Source organism: Atheta coriaria, unplaced genomic scaffold, assembly GCF_025399875.1.
Source record: "Atheta coriaria isolate IRGN ID8LTWV9N9 unplaced genomic scaffold, Caltech_Dcor_3.1 hic_scaffold_10_pilon, whole genome shotgun sequence".
In the NCBI taxonomy this organism is placed as follows: Eukaryota; Metazoa; Arthropoda; class Insecta; order Coleoptera; family Staphylinidae; genus Dalotia; species Dalotia coriaria.
Window position 1 is genome coordinate 5,828,676 of NW_027045452.1, and position 20,832 is coordinate 5,849,507.

The 20,832-nt window shown below is 34.6% G+C and overlaps 6 protein-coding genes, 1 long non-coding RNA gene and 1 other non-coding gene across 8 annotated transcripts; 2 read left to right on the forward strand and 6 right to left on the reverse strand.

Moving 5' to 3' along the window:
• Nucleotides 1–522: 522 nt before the first annotated feature.
• LOC135800804 (synaptic vesicle glycoprotein 2B-like) lies at nucleotides 523–3,576 on the forward strand. The gene is made up of 3 exons (XM_065314126.1): nucleotides 523–730; nucleotides 1,571–2,429; nucleotides 2,728–3,576. Exons 1-3 carry the CDS (start codon nucleotides 523–525, stop codon nucleotides 3,410–3,412), a joined length of 1,752 nt encoding a protein of 583 aa, XP_065170198.1. The 3' UTR covers nucleotides 3,413–3,576.
• TRNAD-GUC (transfer RNA aspartic acid (anticodon GUC)) lies at nucleotides 1,132–1,203 on the reverse strand. Its single transcript has one exon. It is a non-coding gene; the product is annotated as a tRNA-Asp (tRNA).
• A 1,557-nt stretch (nucleotides 3,577–5,133) lies between the features above and the next one.
• Nucleotides 5,134–6,510, reverse strand: LOC135800310 (uncharacterized). The gene is made up of 3 exons (XR_010550135.1): nucleotides 6,404–6,510; nucleotides 5,575–5,683; nucleotides 5,134–5,188 (listed from the first exon to the last, which is right to left on the reverse strand). It is a non-coding gene; the product is annotated as an uncharacterized lncRNA (long non-coding RNA).
• A 718-nt stretch (nucleotides 6,511–7,228) lies between these two features.
• On the reverse strand, nucleotides 7,229–8,645 carry LOC135800308 (lectin subunit alpha-like). Its single transcript, XM_065313506.1, has 3 exons — nucleotides 7,780–8,645; nucleotides 7,610–7,718; nucleotides 7,229–7,555 (listed from the first exon to the last, which is right to left on the reverse strand). Exons 1-3 carry the CDS (start codon nucleotides 7,864–7,866, stop codon nucleotides 7,278–7,280), a joined length of 474 nt encoding a protein of 157 aa, XP_065169578.1. The 5' UTR covers nucleotides 7,867–8,645; the 3' UTR covers nucleotides 7,229–7,277.
• LOC135800805 (lectin subunit alpha-like) lies at nucleotides 8,389–10,167 on the reverse strand. Its single transcript, XM_065314127.1, has 3 exons — nucleotides 10,069–10,167; nucleotides 8,717–8,825; nucleotides 8,389–8,645 (listed from the first exon to the last, which is right to left on the reverse strand). Exons 1-3 carry the CDS (start codon nucleotides 10,165–10,167, stop codon nucleotides 8,389–8,391), a joined length of 465 nt encoding a protein of 154 aa, XP_065170199.1.
• LOC135800309 (hepatic lectin-like) lies at nucleotides 8,851–11,603 on the reverse strand. The gene is made up of 5 exons (XM_065313507.1): nucleotides 11,371–11,603; nucleotides 11,189–11,297; nucleotides 10,247–10,939; nucleotides 10,069–10,177; nucleotides 8,851–9,604 (listed from the first exon to the last, which is right to left on the reverse strand). Exons 1-3 carry the CDS (start codon nucleotides 11,449–11,451, stop codon nucleotides 10,674–10,676), a joined length of 456 nt encoding a protein of 151 aa, XP_065169579.1. The 5' UTR covers nucleotides 11,452–11,603; the 3' UTR covers nucleotides 8,851–9,604; nucleotides 10,069–10,177; nucleotides 10,247–10,673.
• A 1,694-nt stretch (nucleotides 11,604–13,297) lies between these two features.
• Nucleotides 13,298–15,180, forward strand: LOC135800688 (uncharacterized). The gene is made up of 4 exons (XM_065313992.1): nucleotides 13,298–13,477; nucleotides 13,573–13,746; nucleotides 13,811–14,082; nucleotides 14,258–15,180. The coding sequence occupies exons 1-4, from the start codon at nucleotides 13,438–13,440 to the stop codon at nucleotides 14,903–14,905; spliced, it is 1,134 nt and encodes a 377-aa protein (XP_065170064.1). The 5' UTR covers nucleotides 13,298–13,437; the 3' UTR covers nucleotides 14,906–15,180.
• Nucleotides 15,050–17,294, reverse strand: Tango10 (transport and golgi organization 10). Its single transcript, XM_065313991.1, has 4 exons — nucleotides 17,081–17,294; nucleotides 16,880–17,020; nucleotides 16,628–16,807; nucleotides 15,050–16,567 (listed from the first exon to the last, which is right to left on the reverse strand). Exons 1-4 carry the CDS (start codon nucleotides 17,114–17,116, stop codon nucleotides 15,359–15,361), a joined length of 1,566 nt encoding a protein of 521 aa, XP_065170063.1. The 5' UTR covers nucleotides 17,117–17,294; the 3' UTR covers nucleotides 15,050–15,358.
• Between the last annotated feature and the right edge of the window lie 3,538 nt (nucleotides 17,295–20,832).

The following is a 20,832-nucleotide window of genomic DNA, read 5'->3' on the forward strand; positions in this document are numbered from 1 at the left end:
CACGCACACCTTGTCAACCCGTGGGTGCTCCTGCTTAACCAAGGCTTTACCCGTCTATAACAATCGCCCGCCGCCGTCGGTCTATTCTATTCCTGCGTTTTCGATCGGTCAGTTCACGTCGATCTAATCTACTATCAATTTCAAACCACCAAGCACGCACAACGCATCTAATTTCATTCGTATTAAAACACCCACCGTGCTAATAGTTAATAATAATTTCTATCTTGTAATTTGCGCCTTGCAATAAACAATTGTTGCGATTACAATAACATTACAAATGCATCTTGTTGCCAATTGATCCATACGCATTGCAAACATTGACTGTTGCCACAACAATTAAATAACAAACGTTTGATAAAAACGCGATGTGTAATTGCCGGACGTTCTATTCATTAGATAATATTTTATTAATTAACACGTCCGGCGTGGTGGGCATCGATTTTAATCAAAATTGCGGCTGATTTCGATCGGAAATTAAAATTCAAACAAAGTGAAAGAAAGTTTTAAAGTTTTTGTGATAAAATGAGTCCTAATCAGCACTTTGACTTCGTTTCCGGACCACCATCTGCAAAAACAGAGAAATCTGATAGTGCAGAGAGCAATAAATGCAATAGTGGAAAATCTACGGCTACATTGAGTGAACAAAGTGATAAAAGTAAAAATTGTAATAATTTAGAGTGTCGTGATATTCACGATTCGCTTGACTTTGACAACGCTGTACAATTAACAGGTAATGAAATATTTTCTTTTTTTTTTTTGTATTTTAAATTAATTTTCATGTAACTTAAGAACAAAATTGCTTATCACGTGACAATGGTCAGGGCTATAATATGTTTCTAAAAGTTAACAACTTTGAACTAGTTTATTGAGTTTATTTGTGTTTATTTACTTAAATGCAATGTTATAATTTTTAAAACCAAACAATGCAATGCTTTAACACTAGATGAGCAAACAATTATCTATAAATATTTGTTGTTCGGAACGAGTCATTGTCAATCGAAGAAAAAACTGTGCTAATGGAACAAGTTCACATTTAATTGAATTTGTCAGCATTTTTTGTTGATTATGTGTGTAAGATGTAAATAAATTTTAATTGTTTAAACAAAAAGGACCAAAAAGGACGAAAAAGTCCTCCCCGGCGGGGAATCGAACCCCGGTCTCCCGCGTGACAGGCGGGGATACTGACCACTATACTACCGAGGACTCGTGTTAGTCCTGATAAATTATTAGTAGATTACTAAAACAAATTTAAAATAACTACTTTGTAATAGAATGAAAATTATCCTTAAAATATAATAACCTATATTGTGGACTATTTAGTATTTAGTGGAATGTTACGTATCAAAAATTCTTCATTCAGCAATAAAATAAAACAATCTAATTGTAGCCCAATAACCATGACCTTAATTTTATCGATTATTTATTGTCAATTATCACTATTTTCCCTTTCTACGATTCTTCATTCATAAATTTAGATTTACGAAAATATTAGTTTATTTACGACCCAATACAAGGTTAAACCTAACCTAAAACCTAACTTTAATCTTTAATCTCTAAATTTTAATTTCAGGTTATGGTCTATTTCACTACCGACTAGTAGCTGTCTGCGCCCTCTGTCTATTAAACAACGGTCTACAAAACGGTCTAGCCGCCTATGTATTCCCCGCAGCGCAATGTGACCTTCACCTCACCTCTGCCGAAATCGGCTATTTAAACGTAGCATTCCTCGTCGGCGGCGTCTGCAGTTCATTCCTCTGGGGTGCCATCGCCGACCTGATTGGCCGACGCCGTGTCCTACTCTACACCCTTCTCATCTCATCGGCTTGCACCCTCGCCGGTGCCCTACAACAACACTACATCGGTCTATGCGTATGCCGCTTCTTCAATGGATTCCTCACCGGCGCAGCCGGAAGCATAACATTCAACTACGTCTCCGAATTCCACGCTCCGCAACACCGCTCGAAGAGCGTATGCTATTCGGGCGTGTTCTACACAAGCGCCTGGCTCCTGCTGCCGGTGCTTTCCTTCCTCATCCTGCCAATACCGGCGGCACGCCTTGGCGGCGTGAGCGCTTGGCGCCTGTTCCTCGCCGTCGTCGCCGTTCCTGAGTGCCTGGCAGGTGTGTGCCTGATTTTCCTACCTGAAAGCCCCAAGTACGCGGCGGAGAAGGATCGCGATAAGGCGCTGCGCATCCTCAGCGATATGTATGCGGAAAATCGCAGGTGCGATGCGGGTGAATTTCCCGTCAAGCATCTACGTGCTGAATCCACCGATATTTATGACATCGAAGAGGCGATGGATGTTGTATGCGTTGGGAAAGTCAAGCGACTGCTTGGAGAAATGCTCACACAGATTAGGAAGATATTTCAACGTCCGTTGGTCTACATGACTGCTTTGATTTCGTTCATTATGTTCTGTAATATGTTTGGGTAAGTGTGCACGGCGGTAATATGCTGATAAGAACTGTTATCGCGTTTACGTTTCGTGTCGTCACGCGCAGGTGTGTTGTGTTTCACCTGTTTTGCATTTTCTTTCGTTGTGGCACTGTTATACTTGCTCGCGTTGCTGTTCTCCTGATAGCTAGTTTTTTCATTCGCGGAAAACTCAGCTGGGAAAGTTCTAAAACATTTATAATAATATTTTAAAAATATTTACAAATATAAATTAATCTTTAAACGCCATCTACCGGTACAAATCATAATTTTTTTTTGTTTTTGATATTTTTAGATATTTTGGACTTGGTTTATGGCTTCCAGAACTCTTCATGCGTTTCGAACAATTCGAGGAACGATTCCCCAATAAATCCGCAAGCGTTCAGTACTTGGCATCAATGAATTTCGTCAAAAACGCAACTTGTGTGCCCGAATTCAACGCGAAACTCTTTCGCACCACTTTATCCATCGGTGTCTCATCTTTACTTGGTAATATAGTGTCTGGATGGCTTTCTGGAAGACTCTCACTCAAAGTAATACCATTTGTGACGATGTTTGTCGGCGGTGTGTCTTCTGGAATTATCTACTGGTTGAATTCGGCGTGGCAGAACTTGGCAGTCGCGTGTATTTTCCAGACAGTTATGGCTACAGCTAATATCACGCTAGGGGGCGTTGTTGTCGAACTGTTTCCGACGAAAGTGGCCGGTATCGCACTGTGTTTGACACTCTTCGTTGGCCGCGTTAGCGGAATGTTAAGCAATTTAATGTTTGGATTGCTTATGGACAAACAAGCGGCGATACCAATTTTTACTGTGTCAGCGATGCTGCTTATTGGCACGGTGTTTTGTTTGTTCATTCCGAATAGTAACGCGGCGAATAAAAATGCTTCCAGCGCGCGCAATAAACTCACAGAGGTGATTCGCAAACAGTCGATTTCTGTTGCTGTCATTGTTGCTGGCAATGATAAACAAATTGTTTAATTATGAGTTATTACATTACATTTTATTTTATTGACATATTTAAGTATATTTATGCATTTTTAAATACAAAAAGCGTAAAGTTAAGGTTATGTAATGGACCTTATATGGACCTATTATAAAAAAAAACAAGTTTTTATAATAAAACTAGCTGATTTCACGAATTATTTCTTTGTTTTTATTTTAAATTTATTTATAGAAATTGTGTCGTGGTAAAATTGCAAATTTTTCTTCGCAGATATAATAAAGTTTTTTACTGCAAATCCAGTCGTTCCATGTATGAAAACCATTGCCTTCGGATTTCCATACGTGAACACAATTTTCGTTCCCCCGGCATTATCTGGTTGGATTCCTCTCCAATGTGTATAGGTGAAACCTTTACCTGTACTCATCCAAACAAAAATTCCTTCTTGACCTTGATCAGTTCCCGATGTCCACATCCATTCAGTATCTACATCTAACAAATTCAAATATTAAACAATGTTTTGTTTAAACAATTATTTTGTAATTTTACTTACCTGTTTTTGCAATTGCTTTTTCTAGCGAATTTTGTTCTTCATGAGAAGTGATTGTAGCCAGTTGCAAACCTCGAGATAAACAATCTTGGAAAGCCTCATACCAATTTAACTGAAATTATAATTTTAATTATAAAAATAGAAAATACTTATATTGTGCTTTAAATATTACTTTCACAGATGTAATAATGTAGTAATTTTTAGCAGAGATGGCAGAAATTAAGGAAAAGCCCAAAATGAATATGCTTAATGCTCGCATTGTGAAAGACTGAGCAGAAGCGAATTATTGAGCTTGCTTATAACTAAACGAGAATAATTATTAGGTCATTGTCTTGATATAAGTCGCAATAATGAAAACAACAATAATCTTAGGTCATTAATCATTAATGTGGCACAAAGTACGAAGTGTATTTTCCAAAAAGTTAAAAAAACAAGAAGTCAGAGTATCATCATCTCTAAACAAGTGAATAGAGAAGCGGAACACTTTTTAAGGACAATTTTAAGACAAATTTCTAAATAATACTTTGATCTCCTTTGGTTATGGTTTGATAATAGCTTACATTTACCGACATTATTGGTGATGCTTGATTAAATGAATAAAATTGTGTTCCAACATATAGAGTTCTTTAAAACAATAACTGTATCTGAACTTTTTCAAAAATTACTTGAGTCAAGAAAGGAATTTGAATTTTCTTAGATTAGGACAACACTACACCGGTAGTGATCCAACATTGTCATAGGCAATATCATTCTAATTAAAATTTAAAACTTATCAACTAAAAAGTATTTTTTTACCCATTAAACCGACAATTTCTATAAAAATATTTTATTTATTGTAAACAGAAATATCTTCCAGAACGTTATGAGTAAAATTTGTCGACGTTCAAATCAACCTTGACAACATTATTGGTTTCGAATTTGTCCTCACAAGCATATGGCACCATTTTAACCCAAAAACCAGTAAAAAGTAAGAAATTTAAAGAAAACCTTTAAACAATTTTCTACATTTAATTACAATAAATATTTTGTGCGTCTGGTTTATCTTCACAAATGTAATACAATTTGTTTTCACAATGCCAATCGTTCCATTTGTATACACCATTTATCATCCATATATGCACACAGTTTTCTCTTCCGTTTCCATTGTCTGGTTGAGTAAAGCTCCATTTCGAATAAAGTATAGGTTTACCAGTGCTCATCCAGATAAAGTTCCCTTCTTCACCTTGATCAGTGCCCGAAGTCCACAACCAGTTATTACCCACATCTGAAATAAACAATCATATAATTATCTTTTTCTACTTCCACCTATAAAGCGCCAGGTTTCCACGATTTTTAAACACAAAAAGTGGTACTTTGTTTACGGACGGCCAAGCCGTACATAATATTCATTATGTTCTTGCATTAATGCACGGGACGGAGCAAGCGCCTGCGCATTTGTCTACTGACCAGCATAAGGCGGTATGTAATGCCATGCACTTACAACCTTACAGTTTGTAGAAGTGTGCAAGCAAATTTCGATGATTTAAAATACAAAAACCGCAACGTGGAACTAGGGTGCTCGCTCTCCATCAATCACGTCTGTAATGCCCTCGTTTAGCCATTTGTTATTTAATATATTAATATTGTTACCTGATATTTAATTTGACTTACTTGATCTTTTAAGCACGTCTTCAAGATCAGTTTGTTCTTCGTAGGAAGTGATTGTAGCCAGTTGTAAGCCGCGAGATAAACAGTCTAGGGCGGCTGAATGCCAATTTAGCTAAATTGGTCAAAATAAATAAATTCATATCATTATGAGAAGTTTGATTAAATTTATATTAAATATTACTTTATTTATCTTAAACACATAGTATTTTTTAGTAGAACTAACAAAAACCACACAGATGCAAATAATAAATACTCTTAACGCTTGCATTTTGACAGAATGAACAGAAAGCCATTTCGGTCGTTGAATATAAACAACACAGACTGTAAAAACGTCATTCTGGCAAAACCAGCAAAAAATATAATAGGCCATTATCTTGGGTCACATTGGTCATTGATTGAGCCAACTTGAGGAGAGGCCTTGCTTTATCATGCAGGAAAAAAAATTTAGATTCAAAAATTCCGAACACCTGTAGGACACAAATTTGTCGTTCTATTCTATTCCTGCGTTTTTGATCGGTCAGTTCACGTCGATCTAATCTACTATCAATTTCAAACCACCAAGCACGCACAACGCTTCTAATTTCATTCGTATTAAAACATCCGCTGTGCTAATAGTTCATAATAATTTCTATCTTGTAATTTGCGCCTAGCAATTAACAATTGTTGCGATTACAATAACATTACAAATGCATCTGTTGATTGATAATAGTAACGTATAGTTTCAATATTGGTTTTGCATGTTTAAATGAACGACGTTATATTCAAACATGTATAAATATTTGAAGCTCAAAAATGGTTGTTTGTAAAGTAGGTTTACGATCGAGATGTTTACGTGATAACGTCTTATTGGTGATATAAGTTTTGTTTGTTGCAATTGTTGTAACACTTCACTTGCACTTCACATTTTGTTTTACTGTTAAACATTCAACGAAAACTAAGGCTCCCGCACACTACAAACTTTTATCGGCCGATAAATAAGTTTGATAGGCTACCCAACTGCGTTCAAACTAAACTATCGGCCAACCAGGCCAACTATCGGCCGACTTCGATATCAGTATGGAGCTCGTCGCAAGCGCGCACACCTACCGATTGTTTAGTCGGCCGACTTGATCAATTTAGTTCGCTCAGAGTATTGGTGCAGTCGGCCGACTGTTGTCTAGTGTGCGCACTCACCACAAACCCAACTGTTTAGTTGGCGTAGTGTGCGCGCTCACAGCCCAACCCGATCAAAATATCGGCCGATAAAAGTTTGTACTGTGCGGGGAGCCTAAGGTTATAACGAGAGGGGTATACCTGCGATCGGCCTCGTGAGGCCTCGCGACACAGTTTCTGAACCGGTCACCCGTAAAACGATTTTAAAGACGTTATCACGTCAAAACTCCAAAATTTCTTGAGTCAAGGAAGAAGACGTATTTACTTTTTAGGTAGGTTTGAGGTTAACGAGTTTTTGTAAAAATTGAAAACTGCTCAAATATGTGGACATACGATCAAAGCAACATTGACGTTTCATGCCCGAGCGAGTGTAATTTGATGAGAGGAGAGATTGAATGTTGTTGTTTTCATAGAGTTGAAACCATGAGTGTCATAAGCAATACCAAGTTTAAATTCAAGTTCAAAAGTTACCAACCAAGATATTTTCAAACAAGTAAACCAGAAATTTCTACAAAAATATTTTATTGGTTGTAAATAAATCGTTATAAGTAAAATTAGTCGACGTTCAAATCTATCTTGACAACATTATTGGTTTCGGCTTTGTCCTCACAAACATACGGCAATTTATACCTGCAACGCCCATCGTTCCAATACGCTGGAGTATTCTTGTCCACCCAATCTACAACCATGCAATGTTCATCTCCTCGTAAATTGTTTGGTTCCGATTCGCGCCACTTCGTATAAGTATACGGTTGTCCCGTACTCATCCAAATAAAGACTCCTTCCTCAGATTGATCAGTGCCCGAAGTCCACACCCATGAATTTACCATATCTATAAAATCATCATGATAGTTAGTTATATTTCATAACATAACGTAATTCTTACGTGAATTTTCTAGAACTGCATCAAATTCACGTTGATCGACTGCAGAGTTGATCGTAGCCAATTGCAAACCACGCGTTAAACAATCTTGAAACGCTGCATGCCAGTTGAGCTACAACGAATTAAAATAACGTTTATAAAATTGAATTTTTATGTAAATTTAATTCTTTTACCTTATTGACTCTAAAAAGTTTATAATTTTTAGCTGATTCCGCAAAAACTAAACAAATAACAAATATAAACACAGTAATGAAACGCATTGTGTTTGATTGAATATTAATTTTATAAGCGATTGCTCTGTTTACAGCCAGTATTTATATAAACTGTCAAATGACCTTGGAAGCCCCACCAGTTTTATTAATATTTTAATTAAAGTCATCTTAGGTCATCCGGCTCACAGGATTTCATTCAGAATACTTATTAAAACATTATTATTGACTACGAAGTTTTTTAGAGTGATAAATATGTAATAAATAAATCTAAAGGTTTTTCCCGATGTGTAATCAATTATTTAAACATATACTAGTGTCAATAACTTCAAATAAAATTTGAGTGACTTTTTTTTTTAACTTATTTGATTACGTAGAATCTTTTTAGTAGATAATTGTGTTTTCCACTGTTCGAGTAAAGAAATTTATCAAAATATGTCAAAACTTTTGTTTAAAATAATTAAACTTTGTTATTATCTACCCATTTGTTGTGTCGACCCCAAACTAGTTTGTATATACATATTCAGAAATGATAATAATACATATATAAACCTAAAAATAGAACTCTCATATTTATGCAACCGCAGTTGCACATGTGGTCTGTTTATCTTCGCAAGCGTAAAACAATTGTCGATTGCAGTCTAAATCATTCCATTTTGGTTCACCTAATGAATTCCGATAGTGCAAACATCTCTCATTTCCGCCATTATTGTTCGGTTCTTGTGGATACCACAACCAGAAAGGCACAGGTCTTCCATTGGTAATCCAACTAAAATTTCGAAATATAGGCAAATCAGTACCAGCTACCCACGTCCAGTCTTCAACAGTATCTGTAATGCAACATCGGTAGAATGTTAAATATTTTACAGTTAGTTGTTTTATCTTTTTTTTATTTAGTTACTGGTTTTTATAACAGCCATTTTTAAATCATAATGTTCATTACGATCGTTTACAGTCGCCATTTGTAATCCTCGCGCTTCACAATCTTGAAATGCTAAGTGCCAATTCAACTAAAAAATATAAACTATTTGCTGGTGCGGTTTATAATTAGGTTATTGATTTTATTACTTTATGTTTAAAAATATAATATCTTTTTGTATCGCGGTTCTGTTCTTCGCCTAAAACTAGCACGGTTGCAATTATAAAGAGAGTGAACTTCATTTTATTTTACTACTAGTGTTTTATTTGTTGTCTCCATACTTATATCGTGTGTATTTGACTGTTCAGAGTGTTAATAATTCATGTAAGTGGAGATAAACGCATGAAATTATTCAAAACATTCAAAACGCAACATTTCAAAATTTTACTTTAAATGTTTACTTGAATTTAGGCAACCTTAATTGCTTCGACACCATTTTAACCCAAAAACCAGTAAATACTAAGAAATTTTAAGAAAACCAGTACTTTTCTACATTTAATTACAATAAATATTGCTTCCACAATCAAAATAACACACTTACATAACACAGTTGTCTGACAAGATAAGAACATGGTAACAAAAATAACGTAACCTATGAATTCTCAGCGATAATCTCAATATTAATAACATTTTGTGCGTCTGGTTTATCTTCACAAATGTAATACAATTTCTTCTCGCAAAGCCAATCGTTCCATGTGTATACACCATTTGACATCCATATATGCACACAGTTTTCTCTGCCTCCCGCATTGTCTGGTTGAGGCCTGCTCCATTTTGAATAAATTATAGGTTTACCTGTGCTCATCCAAAAAAAGTTCCCTTCTTCACCTTGATCAGTGCCCGAAGTCCACAACCAATTATTACCCACATCTAAAATGAACAATCATATCTACTATAATATAAAAATGAATCGCAAAATCTGTTGGTAAGCGCATAACTCAACAACGCCTAGACCAATTTGGCCAATTCTTTTTTTTAAATGTTTGTTAAAGTTCACGGATGGTTTTTACGGCAAGAAAAATTCCAATAATAGCCTGGAAAACCCTAAAGACAGCTCTTTTCTATAAGATACGAGTTGGCTTTGAAATTCAATCATAGTTATAGTTAAGTAGTTGAATTCGAGATGGCGCGCTGAAGTGCGTTATTAGCATTTCTTTGTATAGTTAATTTCTTTAAAATAAAATTGCGAATCTTATTGATAGAATGGACACATACTATGTCTAGAACCAGAGGGTAAAAAACGAATTACATTTTTAATAAACACTGCCAAGACAAAGTCACGGGCAAAAGCTAGTAATTATCTATATTGTTAGGTGATATTTAATTTTACTTACTTGATCCTTTAAGCACGTCTTCAAGATCAGTTTGTTCTGCGCTGGAGGTGATTGTAGCCAGTTGTAAGCCGCGGGATAAACAATCTTGGGCAGCTGCATGCCAATTTAGCTAAATTTGTCAAAATAAATAAATTTATGTTATTATAAGTAGATTTATTAAATTTATATTAAATATTACTTTATTTATTTTAAACACATAGTATTTTTTAGTAGAACTAACAAAAACCACACAGACGCAAATAATAAATATTCTTAACGCTTGCATTTTGACGGAATGAACAGAAAGTCATTTCGGTCGTTGAATATAAACAAACCAGATTATAAAATCGTCATTCTGGCAAAACCCGCTTAAAATATAATTAGCCATTATCTTGGGTCACATTGGTCACTGATTGAGCAAACTGGAGAGTCCATGCTTTATCATACAGGGAAAAAAAATTTAGAATCAAAAATTCCAAACATCTACAAATCACAAATTTGCTAAATTTTTGCATTTGCGTCAAACTTTGAACAAATAACCATAATAATATCATTTATATGTGAAATATTTTACTGCATGTGTAATGTAGGCTAAATTATCAATTTTTATGCCTTGTGATTTACATTTATGTGCTAACTGTAGCATCACATGTGCTGGGTTTATCTTCGCAAGCATAATACAGTTTTTTATCGCAATCCAAGTCGTTCCATTTGGCTTCAGTTCTATGTAACATAGCATTGATGCATCTTTCGTTTCCGCCATAATTGTTGGGCTCGTTTGGGAACCAGAGCCAATAGATGCTGGACAATGGTCGTCCATTGGTCATCCAAGTAAAATTCCCGACGGAAGCTAAATCTGTACCGGATATCCAGATCCACTCATTCAAAGTACCTGAAAATTTAATTTTTTTTATTTGTTTGTATGATTATGATGCTTTAACACCAAAACCCCTCAATGAATTTTTATAAATTTTTGGTGATGGTTTAACGCAAGGAATGGTAAATAGGCTACTTTTTGGTGCTGCAATTTAACTCTAAGGGTGTAAAATATGGGAAGAAAGTTGAAATGGTGACTTATAGTTTTATAAATCGTACCGTGATGGCGCTACAAAGCTTTATTAGTATTCATCTTTTTGTTTACCTGATTGTTCCATAGCAAGTCGAAAATAATGATTTTCGTTCCATTCATTTATCGTAGCCATTTGTAATCCGCGAGCTTCACAATCCCGAAACGCCAAGTGCCAATTCAGCTAGATATAAAAAATCAATTAAATCAAATGGCAACATGTATAACAAGTACCTAATATGGATTCTGTTACTTACATGTGTTTTAAACACATAAAACTTTTTAGCTGCCACGGCTGAAACCAGCACGATTGTAACAAAAATAGTCGGGAGCTTCATTTCATTGAGATTTTGCAATGAACTTCACTATTGCCTACGTCCATTACCTACTTATATTCTTTAAATGTTGTTAATAATTCATGTATGCGCCGATAAGCTTTAATAATCATTTGTAAAGTCGCGTCACGAGACAAAAACAGTGCGAAACTGTACATAAACTATTTGAATATTAGATTATATTTAAATAATTAAGCAGATTTAATGAAACAACAAAACAGTAGGCGGAATAATTCCATTATAATATTTGCAAAAACAGTTATTATCAATGGGAACGTCACTGGGAATAATTTATTGATTCAAATCTTTTGGAATCTGTTTTGAAATATGTTTTTTTTTTAAATTTACGAGTATGTGTGTATTATACTTTTGGCTGCATGTTATTTATTGATTTTTGCGCTCCTGCGTGGCTTGCAGTGGCAGTAGCAGACGCCTACGCCGCCCACGTAGTGTGATAACTGCGGGTATCACGCTAAGGGCGCCTAACACCTCCTCAATTTGCTGCCAACCTAATCGAAAACTTTCCTGGCGCCGTGACGTTTCATTTTCCACGAGTTTCACACATGCCGCCTCCAGGAGAGAAAGTTTTCCTGAGATATGTTTAGCAACCGGCTTTTTAATTTAAAAAAATATTGAAATTCAATAAATCTTAATTATAAATTTGATTAAAACAATGAATAATTATTAATTGTCGAAATAAACAATATATTTGTTTATATTAATACAAAATGTGTTGAAATGCCAAGTGTTTCCTCTCACTATTCCAGTAAACCTCTTTGAGTTTCTAACCACCTAGTCCTTTGCATCATGGGCGTCGTGACGTCTTACAATCTGTCAGACTCGTACTATAACCATGTATATAATCAAGGATAACAAAAACTATAGAATTATTCTTGATGGTTTAAAATTTATAGTAAAAATGTATATTTTTATATAATTTGCATGTATACTCGTATTAAGTGGTTATTATCAAATGTGCCGCCCACAGTGTGTAAGCATGTAACTTTATTTCTGTTATCACTCGGCGGCGATCAATAACAAAGCGGCAAGGGTGCCGACGCAGTATCAGAGGCGTGGGCGTATGAAACTTCACAACCCGCCAACTACCGCATTCCATACATACTGTTTCAACTCTCTGCGAGCCTGATACAAAAATTTTCCGACCTCGTGTTCAACGCTTGGGGAAAACCCCCTTGGGAAATAGTCGACACATTTTCATATCCTGTGACAGTTTGCATTTGTATTTTCAAAACTTCTTAAGTAAATATTTTACACACTTGTTTACAATTTTATCACCTTTATTGTATTAATATGGCTAAAATCTTATTTTCTTTGTTATTTATAGTAAAATGAATTGTTTATGTGTGTTTTGTATTTATGAATGGTATATTTGAAGTATTTGCTGAACATTGACACCAATCAATCACACATTTAAAAGTTTCCAGAACAATTATTTATTAGTGTAAGGACAAATAATAGCTGCATATCCTTGATCCTCCTGGAAAATTTTAGAAAGTTTATTACACAAATGTTACATTTTTGTGGCAAATAAAGATAAGATCAAAAGGATGTCATGGTTATTACAATCACTTATTGTATTTTTACCTCAAAAGTGATAAAAAAAAGAAATGTTAATAAACTCGAAAAATTAACATTTTTGCTCTATTGTGTAACTTGAAGTAAGAATTTGGTGAAGAATTTACTAATCAACAGTGTGTCCAAGTAAAAATGTCTAAGTTTAATGGCACCTAAAAATTTATTCATTTTTAAGCCTACTTGAGCACTCTATTGTTGAGTAGTATAACATGTTATTTCAAATATTGTAAGTGCGTCCTTCACTTGCGAGTTTCAAACCGCACTTACTACACCTGAGCTGACTGGCGAACTGATAAAATTATTTATTTTTGAATTCACATTTGCTTTCCAGTATGTGACCACACTCGTTAATGATTAGAGCACCAGCTAACTAGTACTAACCACCACGCTAATATGGAATTAACGGGACCGTCCAACTTTTTAATACTTGGAGGTATTACTTATCCTTTTAAAACATAATCATAACCTTGATGAGTGAATAATTCGCATCGTGTATAATAATAAACCAAAACTTTACTTGTTTTGCAGGTTGTGGTTTTATTGGCAGGAATCTGGTGTCATACTTAGTAGAAAACCAACTAGTCAAATATCTCAGAGTGGTTGACAAAGTTTCTCCTCAAATTGCCTGGCTGGGAAAACCACATGCAGACTATTTTCAGTCACCAAATGTTGAATTCAAAAGTAGTAACTTAATCAATCCAGGTATTAATGATTGCCATCATCATTAAATATAAATATATATTGTTTCTGTTGTTTTCCCAACTAGAATCATGTAAAAATGCATTTGTTCCACCCAGTGACATATCCTGGGATTATGTGATCAACTGTGCTGGGGAAACAAAGCAATCACAAGTTGATCCTGTGTATAAGGAGGGCATTCTCAAGTTAAGCATAAATTGTGCCAAGGAAGCTGCTCAATATCAAGTGAAGAGATATGTGGAGTTATCAGCAGGTCAGCTGTTCTCCAGCAGTAAAACACCTCACAAAGAAAGTGATGATGTTTCACCATGGACTAACATTGCCAAATGGAAATGGCAGGTAACTACAAATCACTTCAACTATAATATCTAAAATAGAAAGTGTATCATCAGCATTATATTTAGTTCAAGTGCATAGGTAGCAAACAATTGCCTTGATAATACTTGATTAGTCATCAATTGTATAGAAAAAATTGCACTGCTGATTCATACTAATGCATGTGTAATCTATTTAGGTGGAGAAGGAATTAAAGGAAATCCCAGCGTTGAAATACACGATCCTACGCCCCGCGTTGGTGTACGGCCCGGGTGATAAGAATGGCTTAATGACGCGTGTAATCATCGCGCATCTGTACAAGCAGCTCAACGAAACGATGAATCTGCTGTGGAACGCCGCCCTGAAAATGAACACAGTACACGTGCGCGATGTTTGTCGCGCAATTTGCTTCGCATGCAGCCGGCCCGAAACAATCGGAGAAACGTACAACTTAGTAGATGAGGCGAAATCATCACAGGGCACACTCTCACAGCTTATATCACAACTACTCGATATCAAAGTCGACTACTGGGGCCTTCTTGTATCGTCCATGGCGGATCTCGAATCGGCCGCTGAGGAAGGCAACGAAAAACACATGGTCGCATGGGCGAGAGCGTGCTCGGCGAACGCCATAGAAAATACACCACTTTCCCCGCACATGAACTCCGAGATGTTGTTGTATAAACATCTACACCTCGACGGTAGCAAATTGAAGGGTTTAGGCTTCGAGTATGTTGTGACGGGTCCAAGCGCCGACAATATTAAAGCCACCGTCGAGTATTACTTGGACATGAAAGTCTTCCCCGCAACGTTGGCTGTTTACAAAGCATCAAATGGTGTGGTTTGAAGACCGCACTGCGTTGGATGTTGTGATATTATATGTAATGTTCTTTGCACAAATGCACTCGCTCTTCCAATTGCACGTGAGTATTCAGATATATAAATTGTGAGACTATAAACAAGGTATGTGTGCAAACCTAATTCCTATAAGTGATTCTATGTAACATTATATTTTTGAACAGTGTTATTTACAAGATTTAAATTTAACATACGTCCTGGTATAGATGTTACTATGTTCGATTTTCGGCGTCGAAATTGACAATAAACAAATATGACTATAAATACTTTCATATTCTTGGAATAACTTAAGTAAAAAGTGTGAAAACAAGAAAAGTACATTAGCTTATCTTAAAATGTAAAATATGTGCCGAAACGACTCTTCGCGTCTATAATATTTAAAGCCCTGAGTTATGGAAATCTACCAATCGAAATTATTTTCCACTATTGTTCGTTAATGTTATCAAGTGTCAATTAATGTATATGGATTACTAGTAGTGTCACTTACCAGATGTCCATTACCACCATAGTCTGGACACCTAGGCGTTATAACAATGTTAATTTTGAGCTGATCGCAATTGGGACCAATGAGATATCGACTAGTTTTTGCATTTTGCGTTGAGCTCTCGCTATCCTCTGAGATACCAGTGGTACCAGCAGGAAAAGGCCAAGCCACACTATCCGCGGCCGAGGCGTTAAATTCCTCAAACGGTATGAAATTGTCAATGTTCAACAGTCGGTCTTGTTCGGTAAAATGATGATTCCTTTCGATGACATTGTAGATAGATTCGATACCGCCTTGTTTGGCGTAAATTAAAATACCCACGCGTACTTTCATGCTGGCGCCTTCATCAATTTGCCCGCGGAACGACAAGGACAACCGGACCGTTTTCAGAATCTCCTCGGGTACCTCCAGGATACCCTGCCACACGATGAGGTAACACCGCTTGAACCACACGCCGCGCGGATACAAGTCGACGACCCATTCGTACAATTTATCCGACTCGCAATCGGCCGCCGACATATTCGAATAGAACACGAATGTGTTTGTGTGGTAATTTGGCAAACTGAGTACGTTTTCGATTAGCATAATTGCGCTGAAGTTATCGCACGTGTACAATCGTGGTGTGAGCAAGCGTTGGCCTTCTTCGGTGGCGCATAAACTCTTCAACCGATCGGTTTGTCCAGCGTGGAATATCATTCCTATCGCCATGCGATCCACAAAGAATTCTTTGTGTTCCTTTATAAGTGGCGACAATAACAAATCAGCCAATTCTCGCGGAGTCATCATCGGAAAACGAATGTGACTCATAATAGCTTCGACTAAATGTTTCATGTGTTTTTGAATTTCGTCGCGCGGTAAACCCGAATTTAACATGGCGATTTTTTGTAGATCTAACCAGCGCAAAACGAAATTAAACAGTACCATTTCGTTGTAGACAACTAAATCATTCTGTTGCAGAACGGTTGAGAAGAGTTCCGCGTCAAAATCGCCAAATTCAGGCGTGTTTGCCACTGATTCAAGGTTCCATTTGACATAATTCATGCATTTTAGGGCAGCTTCTTCATGATTGCAGGAAATTGTGTACTGCAGCCATGAGAAGAGCACATTGTGTGATGCGGCATGTGAAATATGTTGACACATGTATTCCGTGCATAGGCGAGTTAAACTCTATAAAATATAGAAGAAAATATTGTAGAAATTCATTATTAAGTGATTGCTTTCACTTGCCTTGACTATATACTTATCTGCAAGACACAAAATGCCCATAACATTTGTATGTGTGATGAGAATCTTGCCAGTATAAAAATATTCTAAGAAATGATGGAAAACTGGTTCACATTGTGGTAATTCTTGTAGAACAACATGACTCTCACTCCATTCTGCCCACTCACGTCTCATGAGCATAGCCTGCAAATAAAATATTTAAGTTTATTATACTAATTTTTAAAAATAATAAGGAAATATTAGTAAGTTACAAACCTGAAATACATCACTAAAGGCACATAATATTAATTTGTGAGCTGCATGTACTTTGTTGCCAACTTTGAGGAATACATCAGACATTATATTATCTGTATATAAATTATGCATAACACGCAGAACGTTGTTGGAGTTATCAAACTAAAACAAAACACATTTGTTTAGTAAGTTTGTGCAGTATAAAACTTTAAAAAAACTTACTAATGCCTGGCAGGGTTCATCTTTATTGAAAGACATTCTTGACAGAAATAGCACAGAATGAAATTAGTTAATGAATGCAATGCAGAACGCTCATATTGTAATCGTACTTTGATACTCTAATTCCGTTCTGTAGTTATCGCTGCAAACAACAACTGTTTACAAAACTTGAATACAAATCAAGCGACGAAAGCGCACAAAATCATGGTAGGTTATGTTTAGGTACAATGAAAATGAAAACATGAAAATAGAATAACACTGGTATACAAAAGAAAATGAGAAGTAAGTGATGGAAATAATTTTTTACTTAATTTACCGTCTAGGTACACGGGGTTATTTAAATTATTGTATGCAATTAGTAATTAACAAATTATTTCATGGAACACCCATAGATTTATAAATATACCCTATTCTCTATTTCATAAATCATTGAATATACGAAAATAATGACAAATGCATTATTAATAATGATTTATTGCGATAACTGCATTAATAAATTAGTGGTAGTAATTACATTTGTATGCAAATAAACTAAATTATTTTATTTTTTGCAACGTATTTCAACAATTGAGCAAACATACTGTTCAACTTTATAATTGCTATCAATTATTGATAACTTTGATGCATAACGAAGTAAAGAAACATAAACAAAAACAATGCGTGTGTTTGTTTATACTCGTTCGCTGGTTTTTCATTATTTCTGGGCTATGTAACTCATCGAAATTGATGAAATTTGGTATAAAAATAGATTAGACATAGGGAAAGTATTTATGCAACATTTTATGGTGAAATTTTATATAATTTTTATATAAAAGAGGTGAAATAAGAGATGAAACTTGGTATTACGTACAGATGGAGATATCTTAGTTATACAATACAAATCGGGATGGCGCTGCAATGCACTTCCTTGCAATAAATCATATTTATTTGGATCAGTGAAGTGCATATCGAGTTAAGTCTAGATTTTTGTATCGGTGTGAGCTCACGGTCAGCCAGTTTCTTATCCACATACAACTTTTTAAATTATACCTAGATGTCGCAACAATGCAGTTACTTGCATTAAATCACAGTTTGTTGGTGTCAGTGTTTACGTCGCGTGCTGCAGTTTGTTGATTTATCGTTGAGTTGTTTTTACTATCAGCGCGTCTGCATTCCATGACGCTGATAACGCGGCGTGCACTATTTTTAAATACATATAACTTTTACATGATCCGGGTCCGATCGCGAGTATAATATAAATCAATATTCGTAAAATATTGCACTATTAGATTAAATTTAAAAACAACAAGTAAATTCATTGAATATTAAATTTAATAAGTAAGTTTTATACGTTTCAAGCAATTTATCTGAACATAATATTGTGTGTGATGGCGATGTGTCGGCGTTAAAATTGCATAATTCCACTCTCTACTCCTAGCAAAACTTTAATTACATTTTAACAACGCACTGTAATATTCTGTATCTGCAAAAGCAGGCATGCTTTTATGTTGCTTCCTTGCCTGCAAATTCTGTAAATTTCTATATTCTAATAATATTAACAATTAAGAAGGGAATTAATTTTGATGAAATATTATCTTAACAAGATAATAATAAGCAAAAATTAGAAAACAAATTAGAGTTTATGACAATTAATAAATTACCGCAAACAATTCGAATCTAATATTGCAACTAATTAATACATTTATTAAAATGTTGTCTTCGCCGAATATAATGAAGGAATCTGCTAATAATGCTGTCGTGTTGATAAAAACACCATGTTCCCGTAAAATAAATAATGAATGAAGAAAAAAAAATCGCTGCATCTGCCCACGTATTATATTTGCCTTCGTTAATTAAGTCACGCCCGGACAAAAAACAGGCGTTTCATATAAACAAGAAATGAAGACAGCGATACAGGGAAATGCTAATCAGAAAAAAAAAAACAATTGTAAAAGTAATCTAAATATAATTATAAAAACATGCTGTCACTGCAGTCTAGCTCACCGGCACTCTCATCATCGAGAGCAAGGTGATGTTTTTGCGTTTGTTTTTGTTTTCTTTATTCGTTTATCCTTGCTAGCAGGATACACGAAATACTTTAACTTTCATTTAACAGTTGTGTTTTAAGTTTCAACGAGTACCTACAACGTCATAGTAAGCAAAATTTTCAAATATTAAGTTAAAACGCTGTTTTCTTCACGTCTTACGCAAGAAAATTTCATATTTTATTGATATACCTACTAATAAAACTTTATGTAATTTAAGTTTATAGTTTAATAATCCAACTGAAAATAATTTGTTTCTATTTTTATATGTTTGTTGTGGGTTTTTAAGTAATTTTCCGTTTTCAATATTCTTTAATACAATATTTTGATGAGGCAAAACAATTTACCGCGTAAATGTTAGGCACATACGTGTTCAATAACAAATGTTATTTCTTGAGTCAATTTAACCACGTCAATTTTCGTTTATCAGCAACGTGTCGTAAAGAAGAATTGAACTGTCAACTTTTGAGTACGAGTAGGAGTACTACTAGATAAATATGAAACAAAGTAAAAAGTAAATGACACAGTGTTATGTAAATAGTTTTATTGTTAACTAACTTTAGACAATTTACGAGTATATTCATTAGATAGGTAAATTCTTAAGAAATTTATGAATTAGGTTATGTTGTGTAATTGACAAGAACTTGCTGTTGAAAAGGAAAAAGTCCTTTCATACAAGTTTTGAGGTTAGATTTTCAACGGGTTCATTTAAAATTTAAAATTCATTCTAAAATTGAAACTAAACTAGTGAAACTAAAGTCAAACGGTGATAAATAAATAAAACTAATAAATTGTAGTATAAAATATGTTGTTAATAATACAGGGAAAGTTTTGACAGAACGTGTTACGCGAAGTCTCGTACTAAAATTGAAAACTTAATAATTTTTCTATTTTGTACTAAATATTAATTCTATTTATCGCATATAACAAAAAATCAAATCTTATTTTCAACATTTATTTTGTAAATGAGATGTATTTATTGTTAATCACGCCCGTAGCAAAGAGTAACTAAGAGGTACGTAAAAGCCTCGTGAAATGTTATCATTAAAAGCTGACGTTTAGCAACCGCTGGTATCGCAATTGCGACGCCGCCAATTAAATAATTATTTTATTTAATGTGGGTGTTAAAGCAATCCATTTGGATTTCTATTAGTAGAGATTATTGATAATGGTGTATTCTAAGGTAAATGGCTATAATATATCAGAAAATCACAAAATACTACTATTATCATTACTGTGGTTTGTATTCTTAATTGTTGCACACATAAATTTCAGAAATTGCAAAAATAACATCAAATATTTACATTTTTTTGCATTTTACTTTAATCAAATTATAAAATAAATTAAAATAAAAAATATTTATAGAATGTATTAAACAAACAATGTTTTTTTTTACAATTTTTACAAATGTTTGTGCTGCCCGGCGCCTCCACTTATTTATTTATATGTAAAACATTTAAATTTAATATATTTTTTTTGATGATTTTACTTTTAAATTCACTTTTACAATAATTTTATTGAAATGCAAAATTAAGTTATATATAAGTATATGATGGTAACACATCTAAAATATAAAATTTAAAAAAATAATGTTTTTTTAATAAAATACCACAAAAAAAAATTTCAAACAAATTCTTAAGAATATAACTTAGGATATATAGCAACCCTTCTCTTAAACTAAGAAGATAATCTTCGCCTCTCGCTCGCCCCCTTCGCGTATTGCTTAATCCA

Coding starts and splice junctions, on each gene's coding strand:
- LOC135800804 (XM_065314126.1), top strand. CDS start 523: ATGAGTCCTAATCAGCACTTTGACTTCGTTTCCGGACCACCATCTGCA. Junction 731..1,570: donor CAACGCTGTACAATTAACAG/GTAATGAAATAT, acceptor TTTTAATTTCAG/GTTATGGTCTATTTCACTAC. Junction 2,430..2,727: donor ATGTTCTGTAATATGTTTGG/GTAAGTGTGCAC, acceptor TGATATTTTTAG/ATATTTTGGACTTGGTTTAT.
- LOC135800308 (XM_065313506.1), bottom strand. CDS start 7,866: ATGCGTTTCATTACTGTGTTTATATTTGTTATTTGTTTAGTTTTTGCG. Junction 7,719..7,779: donor AACTTTTTAGAGTCAATAAG/GTAAAAGAATTA, acceptor AATTCGTTGTAG/CTCAACTGGCATGCAGCGTT. Junction 7,556..7,609: donor TGCAGTTCTAGAAAATTCAC/GTAAGAATTACG, acceptor ATGATTTTATAG/ATATGGTAAATTCATGGGTG.
- LOC135800805 (XM_065314127.1), bottom strand. CDS start 10,167: ATGCAGCTGCCCAAGATTGTTTATCCCGCGGCTTACAACTGGCTACAA. Junction 8,826..10,068: donor AGACGTGCTTAAAGGATCAA/GTAAGTAAAATT, acceptor TATATTTTTTAG/TTGAATTGGCACTTAGCATT. Junction 8,646..8,716: donor AATGGCTGTTATAAAAACCA/GTAACTAAATAA, acceptor GTTGCATTACAG/ATACTGTTGAAGACTGGACG.
- LOC135800309 (XM_065313507.1), bottom strand. CDS start 11,451: ATGAAGCTCCCGACTATTTTTGTTACAATCGTGCTGGTTTCAGCCGTG. Junction 11,298..11,370: donor TTTATGTGTTTAAAACACAT/GTAAGTAACAGA, acceptor TTTTATATCTAG/CTGAATTGGCACTTGGCGTT. Junction 10,940..11,188: donor ACTTGCTATGGAACAATCAG/GTAAACAAAAAG, acceptor TTAAATTTTCAG/GTACTTTGAATGAGTGGATC.
- LOC135800688 (XM_065313992.1), top strand. CDS start 13,438: ATGGAATTAACGGGACCGTCCAACTTTTTAATACTTGGAG. Junction 13,478..13,572: donor CAACTTTTTAATACTTGGAG/GTATTACTTATC, acceptor CTTGTTTTGCAG/GTTGTGGTTTTATTGGCAGG. Junction 14,083..14,257: donor TTGCCAAATGGAAATGGCAG/GTAACTACAAAT, acceptor TAATCTATTTAG/GTGGAGAAGGAATTAAAGGA.
- Tango10 (XM_065313991.1), bottom strand. CDS start 17,116: ATGTCTTTCAATAAAGATGAACCCTGCCAGGCATTA. Junction 17,021..17,080: donor ATGAACCCTGCCAGGCATTA/GTAAGTTTTTTT, acceptor GTTTTGTTTTAG/TTTGATAACTCCAACAACGT. Junction 16,808..16,879: donor CCTTTAGTGATGTATTTCAG/GTTTGTAACTTA, acceptor TTTTATTTGCAG/GCTATGCTCATGAGACGTGA.